This window comes from Cetorhinus maximus, chromosome 27 (assembly GCF_964194155.1).
Source record: "Cetorhinus maximus chromosome 27, sCetMax3.hap1.1, whole genome shotgun sequence".
NCBI classification, from domain to species: domain Eukaryota; kingdom Metazoa; phylum Chordata; class Chondrichthyes; order Lamniformes; family Cetorhinidae; genus Cetorhinus; species Cetorhinus maximus.
Genome location: NC_135905.1, coordinates 9,586,480 through 9,609,664, shown reverse-complemented (window position 1 = coordinate 9,609,664; position 23,185 = coordinate 9,586,480). Strand labels below are relative to the sequence as shown.

The 23,185-nt window shown below is 46.6% G+C and overlaps 1 protein-coding gene across 2 annotated transcripts in view; it reads right to left on the bottom strand.

Moving 5' to 3' along the window:
• LOC144668550 (paladin-like) overlaps positions 1–23,185 on the bottom strand; it is a 257,514-nt gene that overhangs the window by 118,037 nt on the left and 116,292 nt on the right. For both annotated transcript variants that reach the window (XM_078530692.1, XM_078530693.1), the window contains exons 15-18: positions 18,851–19,048; positions 14,987–15,127; positions 12,352–12,423; positions 10,280–10,420 (exon numbers count right to left, since the gene is read on the bottom strand). In XM_078530692.1, the coding sequence (XP_078386818.1) occupies positions 10,280–10,420; positions 12,352–12,423; positions 14,987–15,127; positions 18,851–19,048 (552 nt within the window). The remainder of the gene's footprint in view (positions 1–10,279; positions 10,421–12,351; positions 12,424–14,986; positions 15,128–18,850; positions 19,049–23,185) is intronic.

Sequence of the window (23,185 nt, the reverse complement as noted above, 5' to 3'; positions counted from 1 at the left end):
TGGAACATGGGATTAGAGTAGATAGGTGCTTGATGGCCGACATGGACTCGATGGGCTGAAGAGCCTGTTTCTGTGCTGTATAACTCTATGACTCTAACCTCAGAGGACACGCATCCCGGGTTTCACCAGAATGATACCAGGGATCGGAAGGATGGAAATTTTAAAACTGAAGCTTTCCTGGAGTGGGAATGAATGTAGCTCAGACATCCGCAGGCGATAGGTGAACACGGCCACTCTCTGTGTGAAGAAAGTTGAGTGATGATCTGACCGAGGTCTTTAAAATGATAAAAGCAAATAAATAAAAATGTAGTCATTTGGTAGTACAGAACTTGAGTATTGCTGAAAAAAAGAGAGACATGGCAAAGCTGTTTGTATTGCACTTACTAGGACACTTTGCAACAATACCCACACAAGGAGAAAACAACAATTTACACTGTATAAGAAGAGAGTGCTAATTGGTTGGCAAGTGGACTCTGATTGGTAGGGGCGTTGCCATGGAGAATGCACCAGTGATGGTGACTGACAGTCAAGCAATCAGCACTCTCTTCTCATACAGTATAAATTGTTGTTTTCCTCTTATTCTTGTGAAGTGTCCTGATGAGTGCAAGACAAAAAGCTTCGACATGTCTTTTTTTTTCAGCAATAAAAAGGCATTTCCTCCGGCCTGGGACTCGAGAATAAGAGGACATAATCTTAAAATTAGAGTCAACCCATTCAGAAGTATGGAATCCTCTCCCGCAAACACTTTGGATTCTGAGAGTCAGCTGGAGGTTTTAAGTAGGAGATACAGCGATATTGTTCGGGATGGGCATCAAGGGGCATGAAGCAAAGGCAGGTTGAGGTACAGATCAGCCATGATTTAACTGAATGGTGCAGCAGTCTGGAGGGACTGAATGCTCTTCTCCTGTTCCTAGGTTTACTGTCACTCCCCAAGACTACCTAGTAAGAGGTGGATTATAGACCAATGGTGGATGTGCCAATGTAGAAATAGCACCTAGACTAAACCTTTCTGTCTCTCTCTCTCTCTCTAAACAGGGCTTCCTCACCCTTGTTGGCCTCAACCTCTGCGACCTTCCTTCTGTAGCCCTGCCTACTTTGCTTGCCGTGCAGCAGCAGGCTCCCTCCGACACTCCAGTGCAGCACTAAGGGAGTAGCGTTAAACAGAGGTCCTGCCTGCTTTCTCGGGCGGACATCAAAAGAGCTACCGGCACTCCTTCAATGAAGAACAGGGGAGTTCTCCTGAAAATCCCGGTCAACGTTCATCTCTCAATCAGAACAACAGATTATCGGGTCATTGCTCTTTGTGGGAGCTTGCTGTGCACAAATTGGCAGCCAGGTTTCCTACATTAACCGATTACAATTCAAAAGTACTTAACCGGCTGTCAAGCGCTTTAGGATGTCCCGAGGCCATCAAAGGCGCTAACTGAATTCAAGTCTTTCTTTTTCTTCATTATTTCCTTCTGAGGGATGGGATATCAGGAGCTTGTGACTTAGAAATATGAATTTCTGATAACGCAGTTTCACCAACGCGTCAAAGGATTAGCGGCCAATCACAATGCAGCTGCAAAATGAATCTGTTATAGCTTTGGTTACAGTTAATACGGCTCTTAAAATGTGAAAATGCGGAGAAGCAGCTGTCGCGCGGATCACATTTGTGTTCAACAACTCAACAGAAGGGTTGACAAGATGCCGATCGATTCAGGAGACGGTTTCTCCAGACACACGGCTGGGACCCTGAAAGAGGAGACGGACGTGACTTCTGCAGCCGTCTGGCCGTGGATTACATTTTCTTCGAAATCCCCACAGAGTCGCTCCCATTGAAATTAAGTCTTTTTTGAAAAAAAAATAGTTTGAATAGTGATTTTTTTTTTCCCCCCCACTAAACGTGCAACACGAGGTAGGGTTACCAACCCCCCCAGGACTGCGCTGAGGTCTCCAGAAATGACAGATGATTCTCTTGTAACATTTCTGACTTTAACTGAATAGGAAATTCAGGGCATTCCATTCTTCGAACGTGTCAGTTTAATGGTTGGACAAATAATGGAGATGGGAATAAAGGTTGTTTGAGAGAGAGTCAAGATTCATCCAATTGTGGGGGTGGGGGAGAGGGTGCGGTTGGTGTGAGAAGTTTATTCGCTTTCCAATAGGCACGGGGAGATGGTGTACTGCGAGACTGGATATGCCGGAGGGCCAGTTGTGGTGGGTGAGGGCGCAGCAGTTGGAGACAGGAGATCATGTAATAAATCCTCCTGGAGCTTGTCCAACCCAAGCTGGCAATGCTAGATGTGGCTGTTACCCAAGGCTGCAACACGTCAAGCGTCTAGTGTTTGAAATGTCATTGAAAATGAGAACTTAAGAAGATAGGGCTTAGGAGCAGGAGTAGGCCATTCGGCCCCTCGAGCCTGCTTCGCCATTCGATAAGATCATGGTTGATCTGGTTGTGGTTGCAACTCCACTTTCCTGTCAACCCTCCATAACCCTTGACCCCCCCTTGTCCATCAAAAATCTGTCTAACCCGGCCTTGAATAAATGCAATGACCCAGCCTCCACTGCTCTCTGGGGAAGAGAATTCCACGTATTAATGACCCTCAGAGAAAAAAAAAAATTCTCCCCATCTCTGTCTAAACGGTAGACCTCTCATTCTTAAACTGTGACCCCTAGTTCTAGTCTGTCCCACTGGTGGAAACATTCTCCCAGTATCCACCCTATCAAGTCACCTCAGATTCGTCAATGAGATCACCTCGCATTCTCCTGAACTCCATTGGGTATAGGCCCAACCTATTCAACCTTTCTTTATAAGGGAAGCCCCTCAGACCTGGAATGAGTCGTCCACTTAGAACACCCGAAGAAAATAAATCAATGCAACTTATGGTATCTTGAATAAATGTATTTGCTGTACTGTACATTTGCATTTCACAGTAATCTACAAGGTTTGTTTTGTCTTAATAAAACTTCATTAAATCCTATATTTTCTAAAACTACTTTGAAATAATATCCTCTTTCCTGAGAAGAATTGTTTTTCTAAAGGAGTTAATGTGAGGTTGAAGTCCAACATCATTCTTACACAGATCTTCGCAAGTGTTTACATTTATTAATGGAGGAAGTTGCATTTCTGTAGCGTCCTTAATGACATCCCAGTGAAGTCCCTGTGAGCTGTTGTAGAAAGTATGGCAGCCAATGCACAAGAACTAGGAGGAGGAGGCCATTCAGCCCCTCGACTCTGCTCCGCCATTTGAACAGATCGTGGCTAATCAGATTGTGGTCCAGGTTCCATTTCCCTTTCGATTCCCTCTCCCCCACCTCCCCTCCCCGCCCGCTGCCCCTGCTATAACCCTTGATTCTGAATCGATCAAAAATCTAACTCAGCCTTGAATATATTCAATGACCCTGCCTCCATTGCTCTCTGGGGAAGAGAACTATACAGACTAACAGCCCTCTGACAGAGAAATAAAATCTTCCTCATCTCTGTCTTAAATGGGAGACCCCGAATTTTGAAACCGATTCTCCTACTTCAAGACTCCCCCACAAGCTGCAAGAGTTTTGAGGTAGTTATTGCTGAACAATGTAAAAGTTCAATTTCTTAGTGCTGTCTATGCTAATTAATGATTTTTCTACTTTGTAAACTGTTGTAAGATTAAAATGGTTCATGGTAATTAAATTATTTTTAGAATAACTACTGGGTTATGTGTAAATACAACAATAGACTCAAAATAGAACCACAAACAGTAACTGATGAAGATAACAGCTAATAATTAACACAACATTGCCCGACTCTCTCTTCATTATCAATAGAATCTCATTATGTCCACGCTGGTCAAAAGCTCCTACCTGCTCTAATCCCATTTTCCAGCCCTTGGCCCATAGCTCTATATGTTAAGGCGTTTCAAACGTTTATCTAAATACTCCTTAAATGTTTTGAGGGTTCCTGCCTCTACCACCCCCTCAGGCAGTGAGTTCCAGATACCCCTTATCCTCTGGGAGAGGAGGTTATTTCTAAAATCATTTATTATTTATAATTTATTATTCTAAAATTATTTTTAGAACAACTATTGGATTATGTGTAAATACAACGATAGACTCAAAATAGAACCCAAACAGTAATTTATGACCATAACGTTCAATAATTATCGCAACTCTGCCTGACTCTCTCTTCACTGTCAGTAGGATCCTTCAGAAAAGCCATGGAATGAATGCTCCCAGGTATTATTAGCCATATTGTTCTAAATAAACATGCAAAATTAACGTCGCTTTGTGCTTCTTTTGTTGCTTTGGGTAAGTCTTGTTGGGCAGTTTGGAGACAATATAATATTTCCACCCTCTGAGCTGCAGACAAGAGGTCTCGCAAGCCCCCGGTGAGCTCCCTCTCCAAAGGCAACTGAATTTCACGGCCACTTTTATGTCACCTAACCTGAAGCGTCTGCCAGAGCCACGAGCAAGCTCTTCACTCTACAGGCTTTCCAGGAAATCGACAAATCATTCAGTTTCTGATTCTTGCGACATTGCTCTGTGGGTCTGTGGGACACTCCTGTTAGCGCTCTCAGTCTCTGTACCCTCCTTCCACACCGTGATGCTAACCAGCCCAGACACGCTACACTTTATCAGCAGCTGAGAAGCTGGGGATGCTTCATCTCCACCTCATTGAGAAAAGTGTGGGGGAGTTTTATTCACTGAAATTACGACACCTTGTCCTCTCGTCTTCTGTGTGCAAGATTAATAAGTGCTTTAAAAAAAAACTGTTTTACCTAGCCTGTCTCTGTGAACACTTTCCCATTCATTTTTAAGTTTGTCTCAAAGTTTCAAAAGGTTTTAAAAGTGTCTAAAAGTTTTTTTTAAAAAATCATTACAAAACACTGAGCTGAAGACTGACCTCAATGGGTGTGTCTCTGGCTCAGGGCATCATGGGAGGGGCGTGCGCCTTCACTTTGACTGTGCCCCCGTGCAGGGGGTCTTGTGATTCGTCCTCTCGGGTGGCCAGACTGCAGCCAGAGTTAAAAACCTCGCTCCAGCCATCGAACTACACAGGCGCGACTTTATCACCTGGCCGCAAAATCGGGGCATTTCACAATCTGAATCTCGTTGCGCTTTTTGTTTATTTGCTGGGAGAGGAAGCCTAAGTCGAAGCTTTGCTGCACATAGTTTCACTACAAACCCAGGTTTGTCATCATGCCCAACAGTGGCGATCCCCCAACTTGGCATCGTTTAACCACCCGCCTTGATTTATATTGATAAATATAACCTCCACCTTACTCCGCACAGAGCAGCTGCTGCCCTGTCTCATGGACCTGGGCCCCTCACTCGGGTTTATCAATGAGAAGCACAGCACCTGCCATTTCCTTTTACAGCTTCTTCACTTACACCTTCACACCCCACACAGGAGCACGCACTCCCCATGAGGACACCCTCGGTGCATGTAGGGGCACACTCCTGTTCCGAACGGGCATTCTCCCCCACACCCTGTGTAGGCCCCCTCTCACCCTCCGCCACCCCCCCACCCCTCCCAGCCCCTGCATAGGCTCCCACTCCCGCCCTCCATATGGGCCCCCCCTCCTGCCCTGCTAGATCACCCTCCCGCCAACTCTGCCTGGGCACCTACCGCCCCCCCCACCCCCGTATGGGGACCCTTCACCCCCCCTCACCCCCACCAACCCCGACAAGGACACCTACCCCCCCCCACCCCCGTTTGGGGACCCTTCCCCCCCTCCCCTACCAACCCCCACAAGGGCACCCTACCCCCCAACCCCCCCTTTCACACCCCGCACCCAACATGTACTCTCCCTCCCCACCCCCGCACGGGCACCCTCGACCCCCCCAGCCCCATCACCGCATGGGCACACATCCCCCACCCCCACACATGTGCCCTGCCCCCACAGACACCATCACCACCACCCCCTCCCTCCCCTCTTCACTCAGGCTGTCGTCTGAACAATACAAATGGTCAAAGCGACTGTTATTGCTCAGTTAGCACAGGGTCGCCCTGTCCCTGTCTGGATAGTCTTGGAGTGGGGGGAGTGGGGGGAGCAGGGGGTTAGGGGTTTCCCTAGGCCCGGCCCAGGGACCTGAGAGTTGCTAATAATGGTGAGTGGTCCTTTTAGTGGCTCAGTCTCAGTCTGATGGGGGCGTCTCCAGAGACAGACAATTCCGGTAAACATGAAATAAAAACCAAAAATCTTGCAGTCACCAAATCGTCTGTGACTCTCGCGTCTACGAGTCCTTCGTTAAACCGCCAACAGCTTTTCAACACCTTTATTCAAAAATGCTCATTTCTGCTTTTCCCCCTCCATTCCACAGCAAATACTCAGCCTCCTCCCCTCACCATGGATGGACCTTCCTCACGGGTAGGGGTTCACCTGCGCTCCCTATTTGGACCCCCTCCAAAGCGATTGGAGTCAGTAATCACAGAGCACGTTCCCTCCCTCTCTCCTTGCCCATTCAGCCCCTCCCTCCCTCCCTCCTCCTGTGCCAATTGTGCCCAATCACTTGCTCTACTCCCCCCACCCCCACTTCCCTTCTCTCGCTGACCCCGGGGAGGGGGGGGGTGGTCTCTCTTTAATGTCACCTTGCGCCAGTTTGACACACACCCTGTAGAACACTGGCACCAGCACCTACCGATCACCTTCAGCAAGAGCCAAACCATCGGAATATATGCTTTTTCTCCCTCTGAAATTTTCCCTAATGTTGGCCAGTGGATTTTAGGTGGAGGGGATGCAAACCGGCCCTCAGTCTATTTTCACTTTGCGCCAATGTAACTTCAGCCACCTGCCCTTTCTTTTCCTGTAAAATGACTGATCAGAGGAAGCCTCAGTTCAGCGCTGTCACTCGCTGGTGGAGGGTGAGTTCCCTGTGAGTCTATGGCTGGCTTCTGAAATAGAGCGAGTGCACCACCTACTGGTGAGATTCAATAACCAGCGGTTATAACTCACGGGGCAGGACTTTAGGCCCGGCCTGACCGGGGGTGGGGGGCGTAAAATAGCGCCCGATGGTGTCGGGCGAGCATCCCGATGTCATCGCGCGAACTTTGGGTTGGTGGGCGCGCGCGAGAGAGTCGGCAGCACGCCCGCCGACAATTAAGAGGCCTGTTGAAGTATTAACTAAGAGAGATTTTTCACTGCCCGTCCAACCTCCCGGTTGGTGGACAGGCCAATCGGGTTTTATTTTTTAAGGAAACCTCAGTCACGGGCAGGACAAGGTTTCCAACGTTAATTTAAAAAATCATTTTGACACCATTTTTCTTGTGTTTACGTTCAGGTGAGTGAGTCCGATGTGGGGACACATTTTGCGCGTCTTCAGAATCTTTATTTTTGATGTGAATATTCTTCAGCTGTTTGAGGCAGGTCCCTGCGCTCTCTCCCCACCCCCCCCTCAGCGTGTGCACTTGCCCCTCCTCCTACCCCCACCCCAGCAGCGCTGAGTTTCTCACTAATTGTTAATTGGCCAGCCAGTGTAAAATTGGGTGGTGGGGAGGCGATCACGGGCGGAGGACCATTTCCCAGCCTCTCCCGGGCCCCCTAACCCCCCCCCCGAAAATCCTGCCCATGGATTAAATATTGAATAACTTGCATTAATAATCTATGTACTGAAGAAAGTTGGTATATTTGTAGTCAGCTGCCACAGCCTCGCGTTGACCCCTCCTCCCGATCATTAACATCATCCCTTTCGCAGAAAGTGAAACCCTATTGAGCCCCAGACGGTCAAATTTAACCCATGGTTTGTGCCAAATTAGCAGTTGCTGTGCGCCTGAGAGTTGGGACTGTTTTATTTGTTTCTAAGAGTGGGTTGCGGTGAGTATGGACCTGCGTTTGTCCCAGATCTTTTCACATCCTCAGAATGTGACTTCACAGTCACTGAAATATTATTAAAGTGTCGTCCCTGTCGTAACATGGGAAACGTGGCACTGCACAGCAAGACGCCAGAAACAGAAATGAGATTAACGAGCACATAATCCGTTTTAAATTGAAGGATTAACATTAACAATCGCTTGGTAGTGCAGGACTTGAATGTTGCTGAGAATAAAGGCGGGAGGAGGTGACTGAGGGAGAGAGAAACGAGCCCTTGAAGGGTACATGGATAAATCAATATATAAGTCACATTTTTATTCCCCGCGATTGGGAAACTGGGAGCCCAGGTTCTCCTTTGTCTGCAGTGGAGGGGATTATTTGGTCATATTTTAATAGCTTCATAAAGTAGATCAGGCAGTGTTAAGATACAGATCAGGCACGGTTTAATTGAACAACCAAATCCTGTTGCAATAAAACAAACTTCATTAAATGACAACTCAGTATAGTTCCACCTGTGATTATCTTTAGATTTCTAGTTTATTTTCTATGGTTGACAGTGAATGTAAATGGTGAAATGACAATGCGGAATGAAACCACTACCTCCCATACATCAACACAATCTTCTAGTGACAGATAAGACTGACATGAGGTTGACAAAAGAAGCAGACTCGATGGGCCAAATGGCCTACTCCTGCTCCTATGTTCCTAAACAATATTGATGTATTTAACCAGCTCAAACCCCATCAAATGGTTGTCATCTCACCTCACAAACTCACCTTCGAATTGCAATACGCTCCCAACTGACACTCAAGATTATGACAAAACACAAAATATCGACACCAAACGGGAAGGCAATTGAGGGAGACCACTCGGCCCATCTGGTGTTGAAAGGCCCCACAGCTTCACCAATCGCTGCATCCAATAATTTCTCGACTGAGTCCAGCATCCCCACTGCTCAATCCCATATACAGTGAAGGAAACACACAATAGCAGCAGTACATCTACAAGATGACTTCTTAAAATTCACTTATAGGACGTGGGCATCACTGGCTAGGCCAGCATTTATTGCCCATCCCTAATTGCCCTTGAGAAGGTGGTGGTGAGCTGCCTTCTTGAATCGCTGCAGTCCCTGTGGTGTAGGTACACCCACAGTGCAGTTAGGGAGTACCAGGATTTTGACCCGGTGACAGTGAAGGAATGGTGATATATTTCCAAGTCAGGATGCTGACTGGCTTGGAGGGGAACTTTAAGGTTGCGGTGATCCTATGTATCCGCTGCCCTTGTCCTCCTAGATGGTAGTGGTCGTGGGTTTTGAAGGTGCTGTCTAAGGAGCCTTGGTGAGTTCCTGCAGTGCATCTTGTAGATGGTACACACTGCTGCTACTGTGCATTGGTGGTGGACAGAGTGAATGTTTGTGGAAGGGGTGCCAATCAAGTGGGCAGCTTTGTCCAGGATGGTGTCCAGCTTCTTGAGTGCTGTTGGAGCTGCACTCATCCAGGCAAGTGGGGAGTATTCCATCACACTCCTGACTTGTGCCTTGTAGATGGTGGACAGGCTTTGGGGAGTCAGGAGGTGAGTTACTTGCCACAGGATTCCTAGCCTCTGACCTGCTCTTGTAGCTACAGTATTTATATGGCTAGTCCAATTCAGTTTCTGGTCAATGGTAACCCCCAGGATGTTGATAGTAGGGGATTCAGTGATGGTGATGCCATTGAATGTCAAGGGGCTATGGTTAGATTCTCTCTTGTTGGAGATGGTCATTGCCTGACACTTATGTGGCACAAATGTTACTTACCACTTATCAGTCCAAGCCTGGATATTGTCCAGGTCTTGCTGCATTTGGACATGGACTGCAGGAACTCACCAAGGTTCCTTAGACACCACCTTCCAAACCCGCAACCACTACCATCTAGAAGGACAAGGGCAGCAGACACATGGGAACACCACCACCTGCAAGTTCCCCTCCAAGTCACTCACCATCCTGACTTGAAAATATAATCACTGTTCCTTCACTGTCTCTGGGTCAAAATCCTGGAACTCCCTCCCTACACCACAGTGGATCTTGTAGATGGTACACACTGCTGCCACTCTACATTGGCGGGTGTACCTACACCACAGAGACTGCAGCGGTTCAAGAAGGCAGCTCACCACCATCTTCTCAAGGGCGATTAGGGATGGGCAATAAATGCTGGCCTAGCCAGTGAAGCCCACATCCCATGAATGAATTTTTAAAAAAGCCTTCAAGACCCAGCCTAAATTTACTTATGACTCAAATGACCCCGTGTGCCCTTTGCCCTACCTGCAGGGATATGTCTGAAACCCATTTTCTGAATCTCATTTCTCCGTCCTGTTTAAGATCTCAGATTACCTCTGCCTCATCCTGCAGTTTTTATAGATGTGTGAGCATCATTGACAAAGCCCTCCTGATCCACAGGCAGGTTAAGGCTTTGAATGAAAGCTTTCCTGAATGGAGGGAGTTCCCAGTGAGTCAGGCAGTCACTCACCTGTCTGTAAGTGCAGATAATGATCTCTCTCAGGTGATAATGCATAGGTGTCATGGTCTCGCTCACTGTATCCAAAGCCAGGTCCACTTCCTTTTTCATTTTATGCCCATCAGGCAGGAGGCGAATAATTTGCATCACAATCTGGAGAGGGAAAGACGTCTGAAATTAATGCTGCATTTCCGCGATTGGCGGCCTCACTGAGCAACTGGGCCCCACCTCCATAGCAACAGTCGCATTCCGACAAAGTCGCTGGGTCAAGACCCTGGAACCCCCTCCCCAACAGCGCGGTGGGTGTACCTACACCACAGGGGCTGCAGCGGTTCAAGAAGGCAGCTCACCGCCAACTCCTCAAGGGGCAATTAGGGATGGGCAATAAATGCTGGGCCCAGCCAGTCCACGTGAATGAATTTTTAAAGCAATTCCTCAAGGTTGGTGCTGGGAGGAGCCAGGCTGAGTGACCAAGTTAGTCTTTTTGGAGTTTTTTTTTAACTTTATTCTTTCACAGGATGTGGACGTCACTGGCAAGGCCAGCATTTATTGCCCATCCCTAATTGCCCTTGGATTGAGTGGCTTTGCCAGGCCATTTGAGAGGTCAGTTAAGAGTTAACTGCATTGCAATGGGTCTGAAGCCATACATAGGCCAGACTGGGTAAGGAGGGCAGATTTCCTTCCCTAAAGGACGTTAGTGAGCCAGACGGAGATTTTACAACCATTGGCGATAGCTTCACCGTCACCATTACTGAGACTAGCTTTCAATCCCAGATTTATTAATTGAATTTAAATTCCACCAGCTGCTGTGGTGGGGAACCTAAGTGCCCTGGATTACTAGCCCAGTGACATTACCCCTACACCACCATCTCCCCCTAGAGCAGGCAATCGATCCTCTCGTGTGCTGGATCTTTATTGCTCTAGAACCTGCATCTTAAGTGGGGTGTGTGAAAGCCAGTGGACCACTTAGCACCGATGCAAAAGCTAAATATGAACAGGGTCCACGTATCGAGAAGCATAGCATTAAAAATAGAAGGTCACGCGGGGTCGAAAATGTGAATGGCGATATTCGAGTACAGGCGATGGATTTGTGTGGCTGAGTCATGGTGAGATCCTGGGAGATCTCGTTTACCCAGGGTCAAGAAAACAAGAAATTGTAATACTTTTCTTCTGGTAATAACCCTGGCACATTTTCTCATGCACCGGAAGTCAGGCTATAATTGGATTAAGAGCTAGAGTGACTGCAAGAGTCTAAAGCCAACAGTAAGAAGTGGTTTTGATATGTTAATGAACCAAGAGGAACTTCAGTCAGAGTTCTACCTAAAGCAATGACAGGAGTAGTTTTGAATTGAGCAGTTTTGGTGCAAAGGGGGATATATGCAGGTTGTTAAAAGGTGTAAGGGAGTGAGGTAAAGAATGGGGTAAGTTTGTTTATAAAAGTCTAAGAGTGAAAGTAAAGAGCAATTTAATCAATTGTGGGAAGAAAGCATTTCTGAAGAGACTGGCTGATACAATAGGGGGATCAGGGGGAAGTAACGTACTTAAGGAAATACTGAAGCCTATGTGAGGGGGTAGCTGTTTAGGTGTCCCAGGAGACAGCAGGATAGCTGGTCAGATCTCCCAGGAGACAGTGTGAACAAGGCCAGACTGAAAGAAGCAGTTTCTGTCAGCCTCAGAAGACGCCCCAAGCAAAAAGCACTGGGTGGTAATGTTACTGGACTTCTATAGATTTTAAAATCTTATCAGGATAGTTGCTGAAGAGAAAAGGGAAAGGTTAGCTCTGGGGGAAGTTAAGTTAAGATTTGTGGAACTGTTCTAAAGTGCTGTTTACTGTGTGAAGCCATTCTTGTATTTAAATGTAATTGTGTTTTTTTTTTCCTTCATTCTTTTAGTAAATGTTTACTTTACTATAAAATCATCACAAGTAGTCAGGGAAATCGTTTCCTGATTTCAGAACTGCTCCTCGTAACATACAAATTGCAAAGACCTTTTTTGGCAGCTGTTTCAAGTTCCCCTCTGGGATTTGAGCGGCTCGGTATTTACCATCCACCTTGCTATAGCACCGAGAGCTGCCTTTCACCTACCTCAAACTCTCCTTTGGTGTACTTGGCATCCGGCACACTCACGAGTTCATCCTCACCGCATTCAGGAATACCCTGCAACATGGACAGGAGAACTAGATAAGCAGTTTGTAAGTTTTCTGGGTTAGGTCAGGATTGAAAGTGCAAAAGGAGGAATTTTCCAGAAAGATTTGGCCTCTCCTGATCCATAGGGGCCCTGAACTATGATTTGAGTTACCTCCTTTCTTCCCCTCCCTCCCTCTGAAAACATCGACGGACGCGCCCAGATGGTTCAATGAACACCAATCGGTTCCAGCACTTAACTATGATTCTCCTTGCCAGCTATTGGACCATGGTATGCATCACATCACACTCCAACCCAACCTTCACCCGATGACTGTACATTAGGGTTCGTGGGCAGAAATTGGCTGAAGCAAACCCATCAGTTAATTTTCTCTTCTGTTTCTAGGCCACCAAGGGCAGTTCTAAATCCCCCACCACCCAGCTACCCACCCCTCCATTCCATTCCATGTGTGCTCGACCCAAAGGCTAGGTCTTCGGCTGATTATCTGCTGAAGCTTCACCCTGAGCCGTTTCCTTGGCAGTTTTTGTCACCGCTGGTTTGACAATCTCTGGAGCGGGGCAAGGAGGCAGGTCCCAATTCTATCTCAGCTGGAACAGGGATCAAACTCTCCCTGTTAGCGTTATTCTAAAGCACATGTCGTTGGCAAGGCCGGCATTTAGTTGCCCATCCCCTGCTGCCCTTGAACTGCTCAGTCATTGCAAAGGGTAGTTAGGAGTTCACCACATTGCTCTAGATCTGGAGTCATGTGTGGGATAGACCAGGTAAGGATGGCAAGTTCCCTAAAGGACATTAGTGAACCAGACTGTTTTTTTCACAACTTGCCATTGTCACCATCACTGATGACTAGCTCTATATTCCAGGTTTATTAACTGAATATAAGTTCCACCAGCTGCCGTGGTGGGATTTGAACCCATGTCCCCAGAGCATTAGCCTGGGACGCTGGATTACGCGTCGACAGTACCACTACACCACCATCATCCCTCACCATCACCTGCCAGATTTACCCCTGTTGAGATAGATTCTCATCTCCAAACCCAGGCAGTGATCTGGCTGGGGATCTGCACGCCCATTTTAAGTTCATCCAAATCTTAGTCCCCTGCATTCGAATTGGTGTCAAGTATTTGTTCACCCCTCACCCTCGCTGACTGACTTAAACAGGCTCTGGGGCGGGATTTTCAAACGTTTGCAGGGGGAGGTGGGGGTGTGAACGTGCTTTGAAGGCTGCACTCCTGGGTGACCCATCCAGTGGCCAACAGAATGTGCTGGGGTTTTCAAGGCGAGGGTACGGGAGCCAGGAACCCGCTCACCTCCAGTTTAACTACCTGTGTAGCTCCTTGAGGGGCTTGTTAACAGGATGTTTAGGGCTAGAAGGTGATTTTAAATTGGCACATTGCCAAACACAAACAGTCCGTTACACGTCGGTGCATCTGTTGTCAGGTGCAGCGCAGGGGTAGGTGTGCACTCGAGTAATGTTTTTTTCTGAAGGAGCAACTTTTGGCAATAAAGATGATTGGGGCAGATCACGTCTTGTGTCTTTTGGTTGACCAGTTGGTCACTTCTCTGCTCCATTGAGGCTGCTGGCTGTCTGATCTCCTGCCTCTGTTATTCTTCCAAGGCAGTGTCAAGCTCCATCATGGCTGCCGCCTGCCTTCAGTGACTGTACTCAGCAGGCAGCTCCTGTCTCCTAGCAGCACTCGGCACCACTAATTCGGGCGCCTGCTTATGAAGACGGCCGTGACCTTGGTTCCCTATTCCGGGTTGAAAATCAAGCCCCTGGTCTCATGGCAACCTACAAAATACTTAAAGGAATGGACAGGGTAGATGCAGGTAAGATGTTTCCCCTGGTTGGGGAGTCTAGAACCAGGGGACACAATTTCAAAATAAGGGGGGATGACACTTAGGACCGAGATGAGGAGAGTTTTTTTTTTTACTCAGAGGGTTGTGAATCTTTGGAATTCTCTACCCCAGAGGGTCAGGGAAGCTCAGTTATTGAGTATGTTTAAGGCTGAGATTTATAGAGTTCTAAATACCAAAGACGTAAAGGGATATGGGGATAATGTAAGAAAAAGGCATTGAAGTGGGATGATCAGGCGCAATCATACTGAATGGCGGAGCAGGCTTGATGGGCTGAATGGCCTTCTCCTGCTCCTATGTTCTTAATGCCTCTTTATCTGGCTTGACTATTAGATTTGGTCTGAGAAGGCTCCTGTCCTACACTGAGAATGTTACATAAATACATTACAGAAATAGCTCAATTTTCTTTCCGTATAAATCAACGGGTTTTATGTTGGATGGATATTTAAACTGTCACATCGCATTCCAGGCAACTGATATATGCCCTTGTATCTCTAAATCTGTGAAACGGCGGAGAGATCTAGGCCAAGCTGTAGCGGTCAATCTTTGGCAATTAAAGTTGTTCAAAACAAGGGTGTTGCTTCATTAAATCTGAATTAGGTAAGTCCTAGTACTCTCCGCTAACCAGAGTTAGGAGTGCGTAACTAAAATAAAATCATACACCCCAATTAAGCTGACTGGGCTTAAGAAACATCACTGAGGCTGGAGAAAGCTACCAACCTTGAAGTGCCAGAAGATTAGGACTGATATCACCATGGCAGTCGTGGTTCTTTCTTTCCCATTATGACAGTTAAATACGATCGCCGAGCGGGTGTCTTCTGCCAAAACCGTTTTCATGGCTTCCATTAGCCTGTCAAAGTCCTTGACGGGAAAGTGAAGTTACAGCAATTAAACGTTTAGTCGGCGAGAAATTTAAAATGAAAAAGTCTGGCGAATTCAGTCAGAGATCCTCAAGTGAGGCGCTTTACAGCCTTCTGGACTTAATATTGAGTTCAACAATTTCAGACCATGAACTCTCTCCTCCATCCCCCACCCCCTTTCCCATCCCCCCTTTTTCCAATAATTTATCATTTAAAAAATATATATATCTTTCTTTTCCCACCTATTTTAAAATTTATTTCCATCCATTGTTTTATCTCCACCATTTAGCCCATTTCGATCCCTTCCCCCCACCCCACCCCCACTAGGGCCATCTGCCACTAGCTTGTCCTGCTTTCTACCCTTAACGTCCCCATTAGCACATTCCTTAGATAATACCATCACCGTCAACACCCCTTTGTCCTTTTGTCTATGACATCTCTTCTTTGCCTCCACCTATCACTGGCCCCCTATCCAGCTCCACCTGTCCCACCCCCCTCTACCAGCTTATATTTCACCTCTTTTCTCCATTTCCTTAGTTCTGATGAAGAGTCATACAGACTTGAAACGTTAACTGTGTTCCTCTCCGCAGATGCTGCCAGACCTGCTGAGTTTTTCCAGCTATTTTTGTTTTTGTTTCAGATTTCCAGCATCCGCAGTTTTTTGCTTTTATCCTCAAGTGATGTCTACGTTTGTTTTTTGGTTAAAAACTGTTCCCACTATTTCCCCTTCTATTTCCTCACGCCATCTGAGATGCCTGTGAAGCCTGGCATCCTGGCCTGACCTACGACCTTCAGCAGGTTGATGACGTGCACAAGACAATCGGGACCCACAGACGACTGACAAGGCTCAATGCGGACATTACTGCCCAGCGGCAAATTCAACTGGCTCAAAGTGGATCCCTTAAAGAGAAACCACTACCCGGGCAGTCAGCACGTGGGCATGGAATGGGTTCCGCAGTCTAAATAAGAAGATTGAACCCCCCCCAATCCCCAACCACGTGCCCTCCCCCCTGCCCCCAACAGGCTCTTTGGGACTTCTTCCCATCGCCTGTCAACAAGTGTGGACCCAGTTGGCCTCATGCCCCCACACATATCTCCACCCCAGATGTTACGGATCAATTCTATGAGACGCCCGATGCAGCCATCAGCAGGATTCCCGGGGCCTGCAGGAGGAGTTGCACCTTCCAGCGGACAAGGTGCAAGGTGTGTACTAACTACACAGCTTGGTCAAGGTGCATACAGCAGCAGAGATGGACAGAGGTTGCTGGAGCCTTGGTTCCAAACCAAGCTGTGCCACAAGGTGTCCTGGAGACATCCAAGATCATGCCACTGGCGCCCGACCAGCTAGAAATTACCATCTCCAGACGTACCACCATCAACAGTGCCCTTATCTCTCAGAGCTTTCACAGTGCTGGCTGTGACACTGACCCCCTCCCCCTTGCTGGGCAGCAAGTCGAGGCTTCAGCCAAGGAAACTATACCACTCCCCAAGAAGAACGGTTGTCCGCGGATCAACATTTGCCGTAACACTGACCCGGAAAGGACCCAGTCTCTGTTGGGGGTGGGGGGGAATGCGGGGTGGCTTAATCATCACAATCATTGTGTTTTTTTTTTAACGTCTAAACCCACTCCACGTGTTGCCTCTCAGGCTTTCGCCCGCCAGATGAAGGTGTGGTGCTTCCTCTTTAAGGAATCCACGTTGAACAAGCCCGAGTTTATTGCAGTGGGGCCATGTTCACACTGAGCCTCGTAAGGTCACTGTCAGTCACAGCTATCGTGTGTGCGTCAACATCGTCGATCAGGCTCTTTCGTAACAGCAACGCCTAAGGCCCGAGTCCGGTGTCAAAGTGGAATCAGCTGCGAAACGCCATCTATAACTCCGCACTCCGGGAAAAGAGATCAGAGCAATGCTGACGTTTTTGAGGTTTACCAGTCCTTGCCTGTGATTATGCTCCACTCGAGCTTACTCACATCTTTCCTCAACTAAATCTACCATCCCAACCCTCTGTTCCCTTCTCCCTCCTATGCTTGTCTACCTTCCTCTTAAATGCATCAATATTATTCACTTCAACCATTCCCTGTGATAGCGAGTTCCGCATTCTCACCGCTCTTTGGGTAAAGAAGTTCCTTCTGAATTCCCTGTTGAATTTCTTGGGGATTATCTTATATTGGCGGCCTCTAGCTCTGCTCTTCCCCACAAGAGGAAACATTCCCTCTGTATCCACTCGATCAAAGCCTTTCCGAATTTTGAAGACCTCTATGAGGTCACCCCCTCTTTCTTTCAAGAGAAGAGAGACCCAGCTTCTAAATCCTTTCCTCTTTAGTGCAACCTGCTATCAGCCACACAAATTAAGTGAGATTTTCTGCACCCCAGCCAGTGACTTCTGGGATCATTAAAGATGTTCATCTGGTTAACAACCAACACGTGTTTTAGGAGTAAGCCCTGTAGTGCCCCCAATGCTGTTGCCATGACTGCAACCAGTGGTACAGAGTTCATCAACACTTCTATATTGTGTCCATGGCAAAATGATGGTTTCCATTACCAAAGCAAGGTTACCATGATCCAAAACCTATATCTCACACCTGCCCCACCTAGGCAAGCCCAAGTTTAACAATCTATACTTCTTCAGTTTTCTACCTGAGGGGAGGTCTGACCTACATGGGGTAGGGCAAAGAAGCAGGCCCGAACCCACCCCAGGCCGAACAGAGATCGAACCCCCTGCCGTTGGCACCAATCTGATCTGCACTGGCCATCTGGCCAATTGAGCGCCCGAGGGGTCCATGTTGCCATGGCAACATACACTTTTACATGCATGTTGTAGCCTGGAGCTATGGATAGTGATAATAAAGGCTCTTATTTCTTCCTGTCACATGGCTGACTAGGAATCTCTCCTGCTCTTCCCACCTGCCATTGGTGTATGTTGGAAGGATTTACAAATTGAAACTCAACCTGTTTGGCCACATTATGAACACACCATCCATGGCCATCAAGTCCTGGAGTGTGACTTGAACCCAGAACTTTTGACTCAGAGGCAGGGACAGTACCCACTGCACCACAAGACCTCCAACAATCTAATACTAATTATGATATCTAGATCACTGGAGATCATTTTACGCATCCATCACAATCTCTTGTCTCTCCCAAAAGGATGAAAACACTATGTAGTCAGAGGAACGCTTACAGGCTAAAACTGAGAGTCAGATTTATTTAGCAATTCAATAATAAATAGAAGCCAAAAGACAGCCTCGTAGCCCTTGCACTGCAGGCCTGAGGTGGAGGTTTTGGAGTCTTGTTCTGGTCATTGAGACCATCGTGAACACAAGATGAAGTTGTTGACAAAAGAACTGTAACATCCAGTGTCAATGATCTAGGGAAGGTTAAACTCAGCCAGGATTACTGTGCCCGAAGGATGTCGAGTAATGGGAAGTGATCATTTCTCACATGGGATTCCAGCTGTGGTGAACTCTCAGTCATAATCTGCACACACATCTGGGATTATACACAGAAAATGGCCAATTGTACATCAACATCAATGGAACCACAGCCCATATGAATGATTGGCTTCCAGATGGGGGGCTCGGGGAAGGAGTTGAAGTCTCACTGCGTAGGAAATTGCGGGTTCAGAATCGGCATCAACTCACTCCATCTTTGCAACACTAAGAACTTAATCTGAAGATGCCTCCACAAAGGCTCCAACAGCCTCATGGTTTCAGTGTCTCTTTACCTTTTCTCTTGGAGCACCACAGTCAGGGATGGGGACCCGTCTGTAAAGCAGGCCCTGGTGGGAGCTCTTGAGTTGGTTGACAATCTCCTGCATGGTGAGGCAACTTCTAAACAGCTTCATCTGCTTCTCCTGCTCCTGATACACTTCCAGCAATTTCTGAGAGGCCAGGATCTCATTTTTAACGCCGCTCTCCAGTCTCTTCCAGGGAAAAACAAAACCACATTGCACATTAATAACCCAGAAATATGTTCATTTGTCTTTCATTTTACACACAGATACCGTGTACGTTTTTTGTTGAAGAATTGCTCTGAACAATGATATTGTAAGTTTGCTGGGTGTTCTGATTTTCACTCTAATTTACCTCATTATGGTAAAAATATACAGGGATAGCAAATGATCAAAATCAGACAAATACAATCAAATTCACTTATGTGATACTTCGAAGGACTTTAAATTATTTGACAACTTCTTGGGCAGGATCTTCCCCACCTCTATCGGGGGGATCTTGTGCGGGAGTGGGCACAAGCGGGCGGGTTCCCGATCGGCACCCCCTATTGGGGGCGTGCCACTATTTTACATGGGTGGGCCAATCAAGGCCCACCCAGCGTGACGTCCGCCAGGAACTCCCTGCGCGGACGGGGAGGGATTCCCTCGGCCGGGAGTGCGCTCTTTTGCGCACACACACGAAAGAGCGCACAGATCTCCCTGAGGCAAAGTGCTGCCTCAGGGAGATCGGTTCAGGTTTCAAACATTGAATAAAGACGAGAAAAAATAATTACTGACATGTCCCCTCGTGCACCACTGTCACATGAGCTGGGACATGTCAATTTCTTTTATTTAGACATTTCATACAAATTTTTAGACCCTCATGAACCCTTACCCTGCCCGTGGATGAGGTTTCATGCTTTTTCACAAGCCCGCCAGGGCTCCCGGCCTCCCCACCAACCTTAAGGTTGGACGGGCAGGTCCATTGATTAGTTCAATTAATTTATTAATGGCCCTAAGTCGCTGTTGACAGGTCGGTGGGTGCACAGCTGAGTTGGCTCCTCGCCCGCTGACCTGAAAATCTAAATGACACAGGGTGATGTCGGGACACCCGCCCAATGTCACCTCGCGTCATTTTACGTGTCGGTGAGTGGGCCCGGCCCCCACACGCCGACCGGAAGATGCAGCCCCTTATTTTTCTTCCCCTCAGACGTTGCTAGGCACCCTCTCCAACTCAAACCAACTAGGCCTCAGGCTTTTGCTCATTCAAATCAACTCCTCAAATGGCCAATAGGAGTCAGCGTTCAGGTGAGACAAGTTGGTCCACACCCGCTTTACTCCCAAGCCCTTGCTGACTCTTACCAAAGATGCATCTTATCTCAGATCTCAGGGATCTGATGAAAGATTACAGATGTTTCTCTCTCCACAGATGCTGCCACACCTGCTGAGCATTGCCAGCATTTCCTGTTTCTATTTTAGATTTCCCGCACCCATGACACTTTGCTTTTGTGTATCTTGGGCAGCTCCTCCATTACACAAAAATGTTTAAGAGGCAAAATTCTCGAAGATCACTAACAGTACAGAATGTCCAGAATGCATTGCAATGCGTTTGAGCACAAGACAGTAGCACTTGATCGCAAGCACTTGGGAAAGGAATGTGTGTGTGAATAAACCATTAAAACCTTAAACCTTAATCTCCTTTTTACCTCCCACGACCACCCCTTCCCACCCCCAAACCCTGTCACTTTGAGAATTATCTTTTCAGACATCATCAGGTCTCACTGAGAGGATTAAAGAAGCCACAATCCAGCTCATTGCCTTAACCTTGTTGATCACACTTGGGATCCAATCCCTCTCCTGCTGTTGTCTTCACTGTCCAGGCAGTAATCCATTGGAGGGGATCTCCTGCCCATTATAGAACCCATCTGATTTCCATTCCATCTATTTCCCGCTCCGCGTCAATATTTCCCATTGGAAATTTTGAAGTCCAGGCTTATGACAGAAATTCCCTATGTAAAGCCGTCACACTGCAATTACTCCTTCCTCCAGTGGCGGCGCTGTAAGTCCCCAGTTTTGTATTGCCCTCTGGTACTGCAGGAAACTCCTTTGCTCCAACCAACTCTACTTTCACAGCTTCTTAAATCACCCTAAGCTTTACAATTTAACAAGTAAAAAATATTATATAAAATATAATATCGGTTTTTCAATTCCAGTGTCATCTTCTTGTAACAGTACGGCCCCAATGTCTATATCACTTGCATCAATGACCAACTTAAATTGCTTGGTGTAATTGGGTACTGCCAAGACTGGTGTTGTAGTTAATACAGTTTTCAAAGTGTCAAATGCCTCCTGACACTCCAGTGTCCATTGAAACTTTTTGTTCTTTTTTAATAGTTCAGTCAGTGGCGCAATCACGCTGCTAAAATTTGGTACAAATTTCTGATAAAACCCACTCATGCCCAGAAATCTCAAAACTTCTTATTTTGTTGTAGGCACTGGGGAAATCCACGGTAGCCTTGACTTTCACACCTCTCGGAGCCACCTTACCATGTCCAATGGTATGGTCTAGATACGTAACTTACACTTTTGCAAATTCACTTTTAGCCAAGTTCATCACCAAATTAGCTTCTTGGAATCGAGTAAATAATTCTTCCAGATGCTGTAAATCCTCCTTCCAAGTCTCACTGAAAACTATCAAGTCGTCAATATAAACAGCACCATTGCTCAATCCCGCAATTACTTTGTTCGTCGGCCTTTGAAATGTTGCAGGTGCATGACGTTAAACTGATAAAGTCCATCTGCCATCACAAAAGCCGATATCTCCTTTGCCCTCTCCGATAATGGCACTTGCCAATATCCTTTTAGCAAGTCAATCTTTGTGATAAATTTTTATTGTCCCACTTCCTCATACCAACCGTGGTATAGGATATGAATCCACTTTTGTCACCACATTCACCTTTCCCAGTGCATCCACACACAGTCTTTGTGTTCCATTTGGTTTCGTTACCAGGACAATAGGTGAACTCCAGTTACTGCAACTAGACTCAATTATATCATTTTGAAGCATGGGTTTCTTTCTGTACTTGTGATAACTTTGCCGGATTTAATCTATAAGGATGTTGCCTTAGCGAAGACAGAACTTCTACACATACATCATGTATAGCTAAATTTTTCCTCCCAACTTATTTCCACAAATAGATTTGTGCGACTGCAATATAGCTTCTCCAAATCACTTTGACACTTGTCTGGAAGGTATCTCAATGTCATTTTTAAATTTTCAAGTACCCCCTCCTTATCCAGTTTGATTAGAGGAAAATTAATTTCAGAATCCTGCATTTCTACTTCTTTCTCATTATCTACCACCACTAATACCTCCTTTCAGTCCTCTTCCCTGTCAAAGTACTTTTTAAGCATATTTACATGACACACCCTCTGCTTCTTTCTTCTATCGGGAGTATAATTCACTTCACTCAATTTCTTTTCAATCCTGTAAGGCCCATTAAACCTTGCTTTTAATGAGTCACCCAGTACAGGTAACAAAACAAATCTCTCTCCCCAGCAGTAAAACTACGAGCTGTAGTTTTTCTGTCTGCTTTCACTTTCATCACTTGCTGTGATATCTTTAAATGTTCCCTAGCTAACTCACATGCTCTGTCAAATCTCTGTCTGAAGTTTGATATCTCATCCAGGAGAGTAGTTTCTGAACTTTGACCCACCAATTTCTCATGAATCAATTTCAGTGGTCCCCTTACCTCATGACCATAAAGTAGTTCAAAAGGACTAAAACCAGTCGATCCATTGGGAGCGTCCCTAATAGCATACACAGGAATGGGATTCCCCTATCCTAATCCTGTGGATAATCCTGACTCTACGCCCTCATCATAGTTTTTAGACCTTGATGCCATCTTTCTAAAGCCCATTGTGACTGAGAATGATAAGCTGTTGACTTGAACTGTTTTATCCCCAAACTGTTCATTACTCCCTTACACAACTGTGACATGAAATTTGACCCCTGATCTGATTGTATTTCTTTCGGTAAACCATATCTTGTATAAAATTTGGTCAACTCCTCCACAATTCTCTTAGTTGTAATGGTTCTCAAAGGTATCTCAGTCATGATCATAATGAATGGCGGAGCAGGCTCGAAGGGCCAAATGGCCTACACCTGCTCCTAGTTTCTGTGTATCACTTCCAGAAACCTTGTAGACACATCCATTATTGTCAGTAAGTTCCAGTTTCCCCTTTTAGTCTTAGGGAGGGGTCCTACACAATCAATCATGACCCGAGTAAAAGGTTCTTCAAATGCCTGAATTAGAATTAAAGGTGCTGGCTTAATCGCTGCTTGTGGTC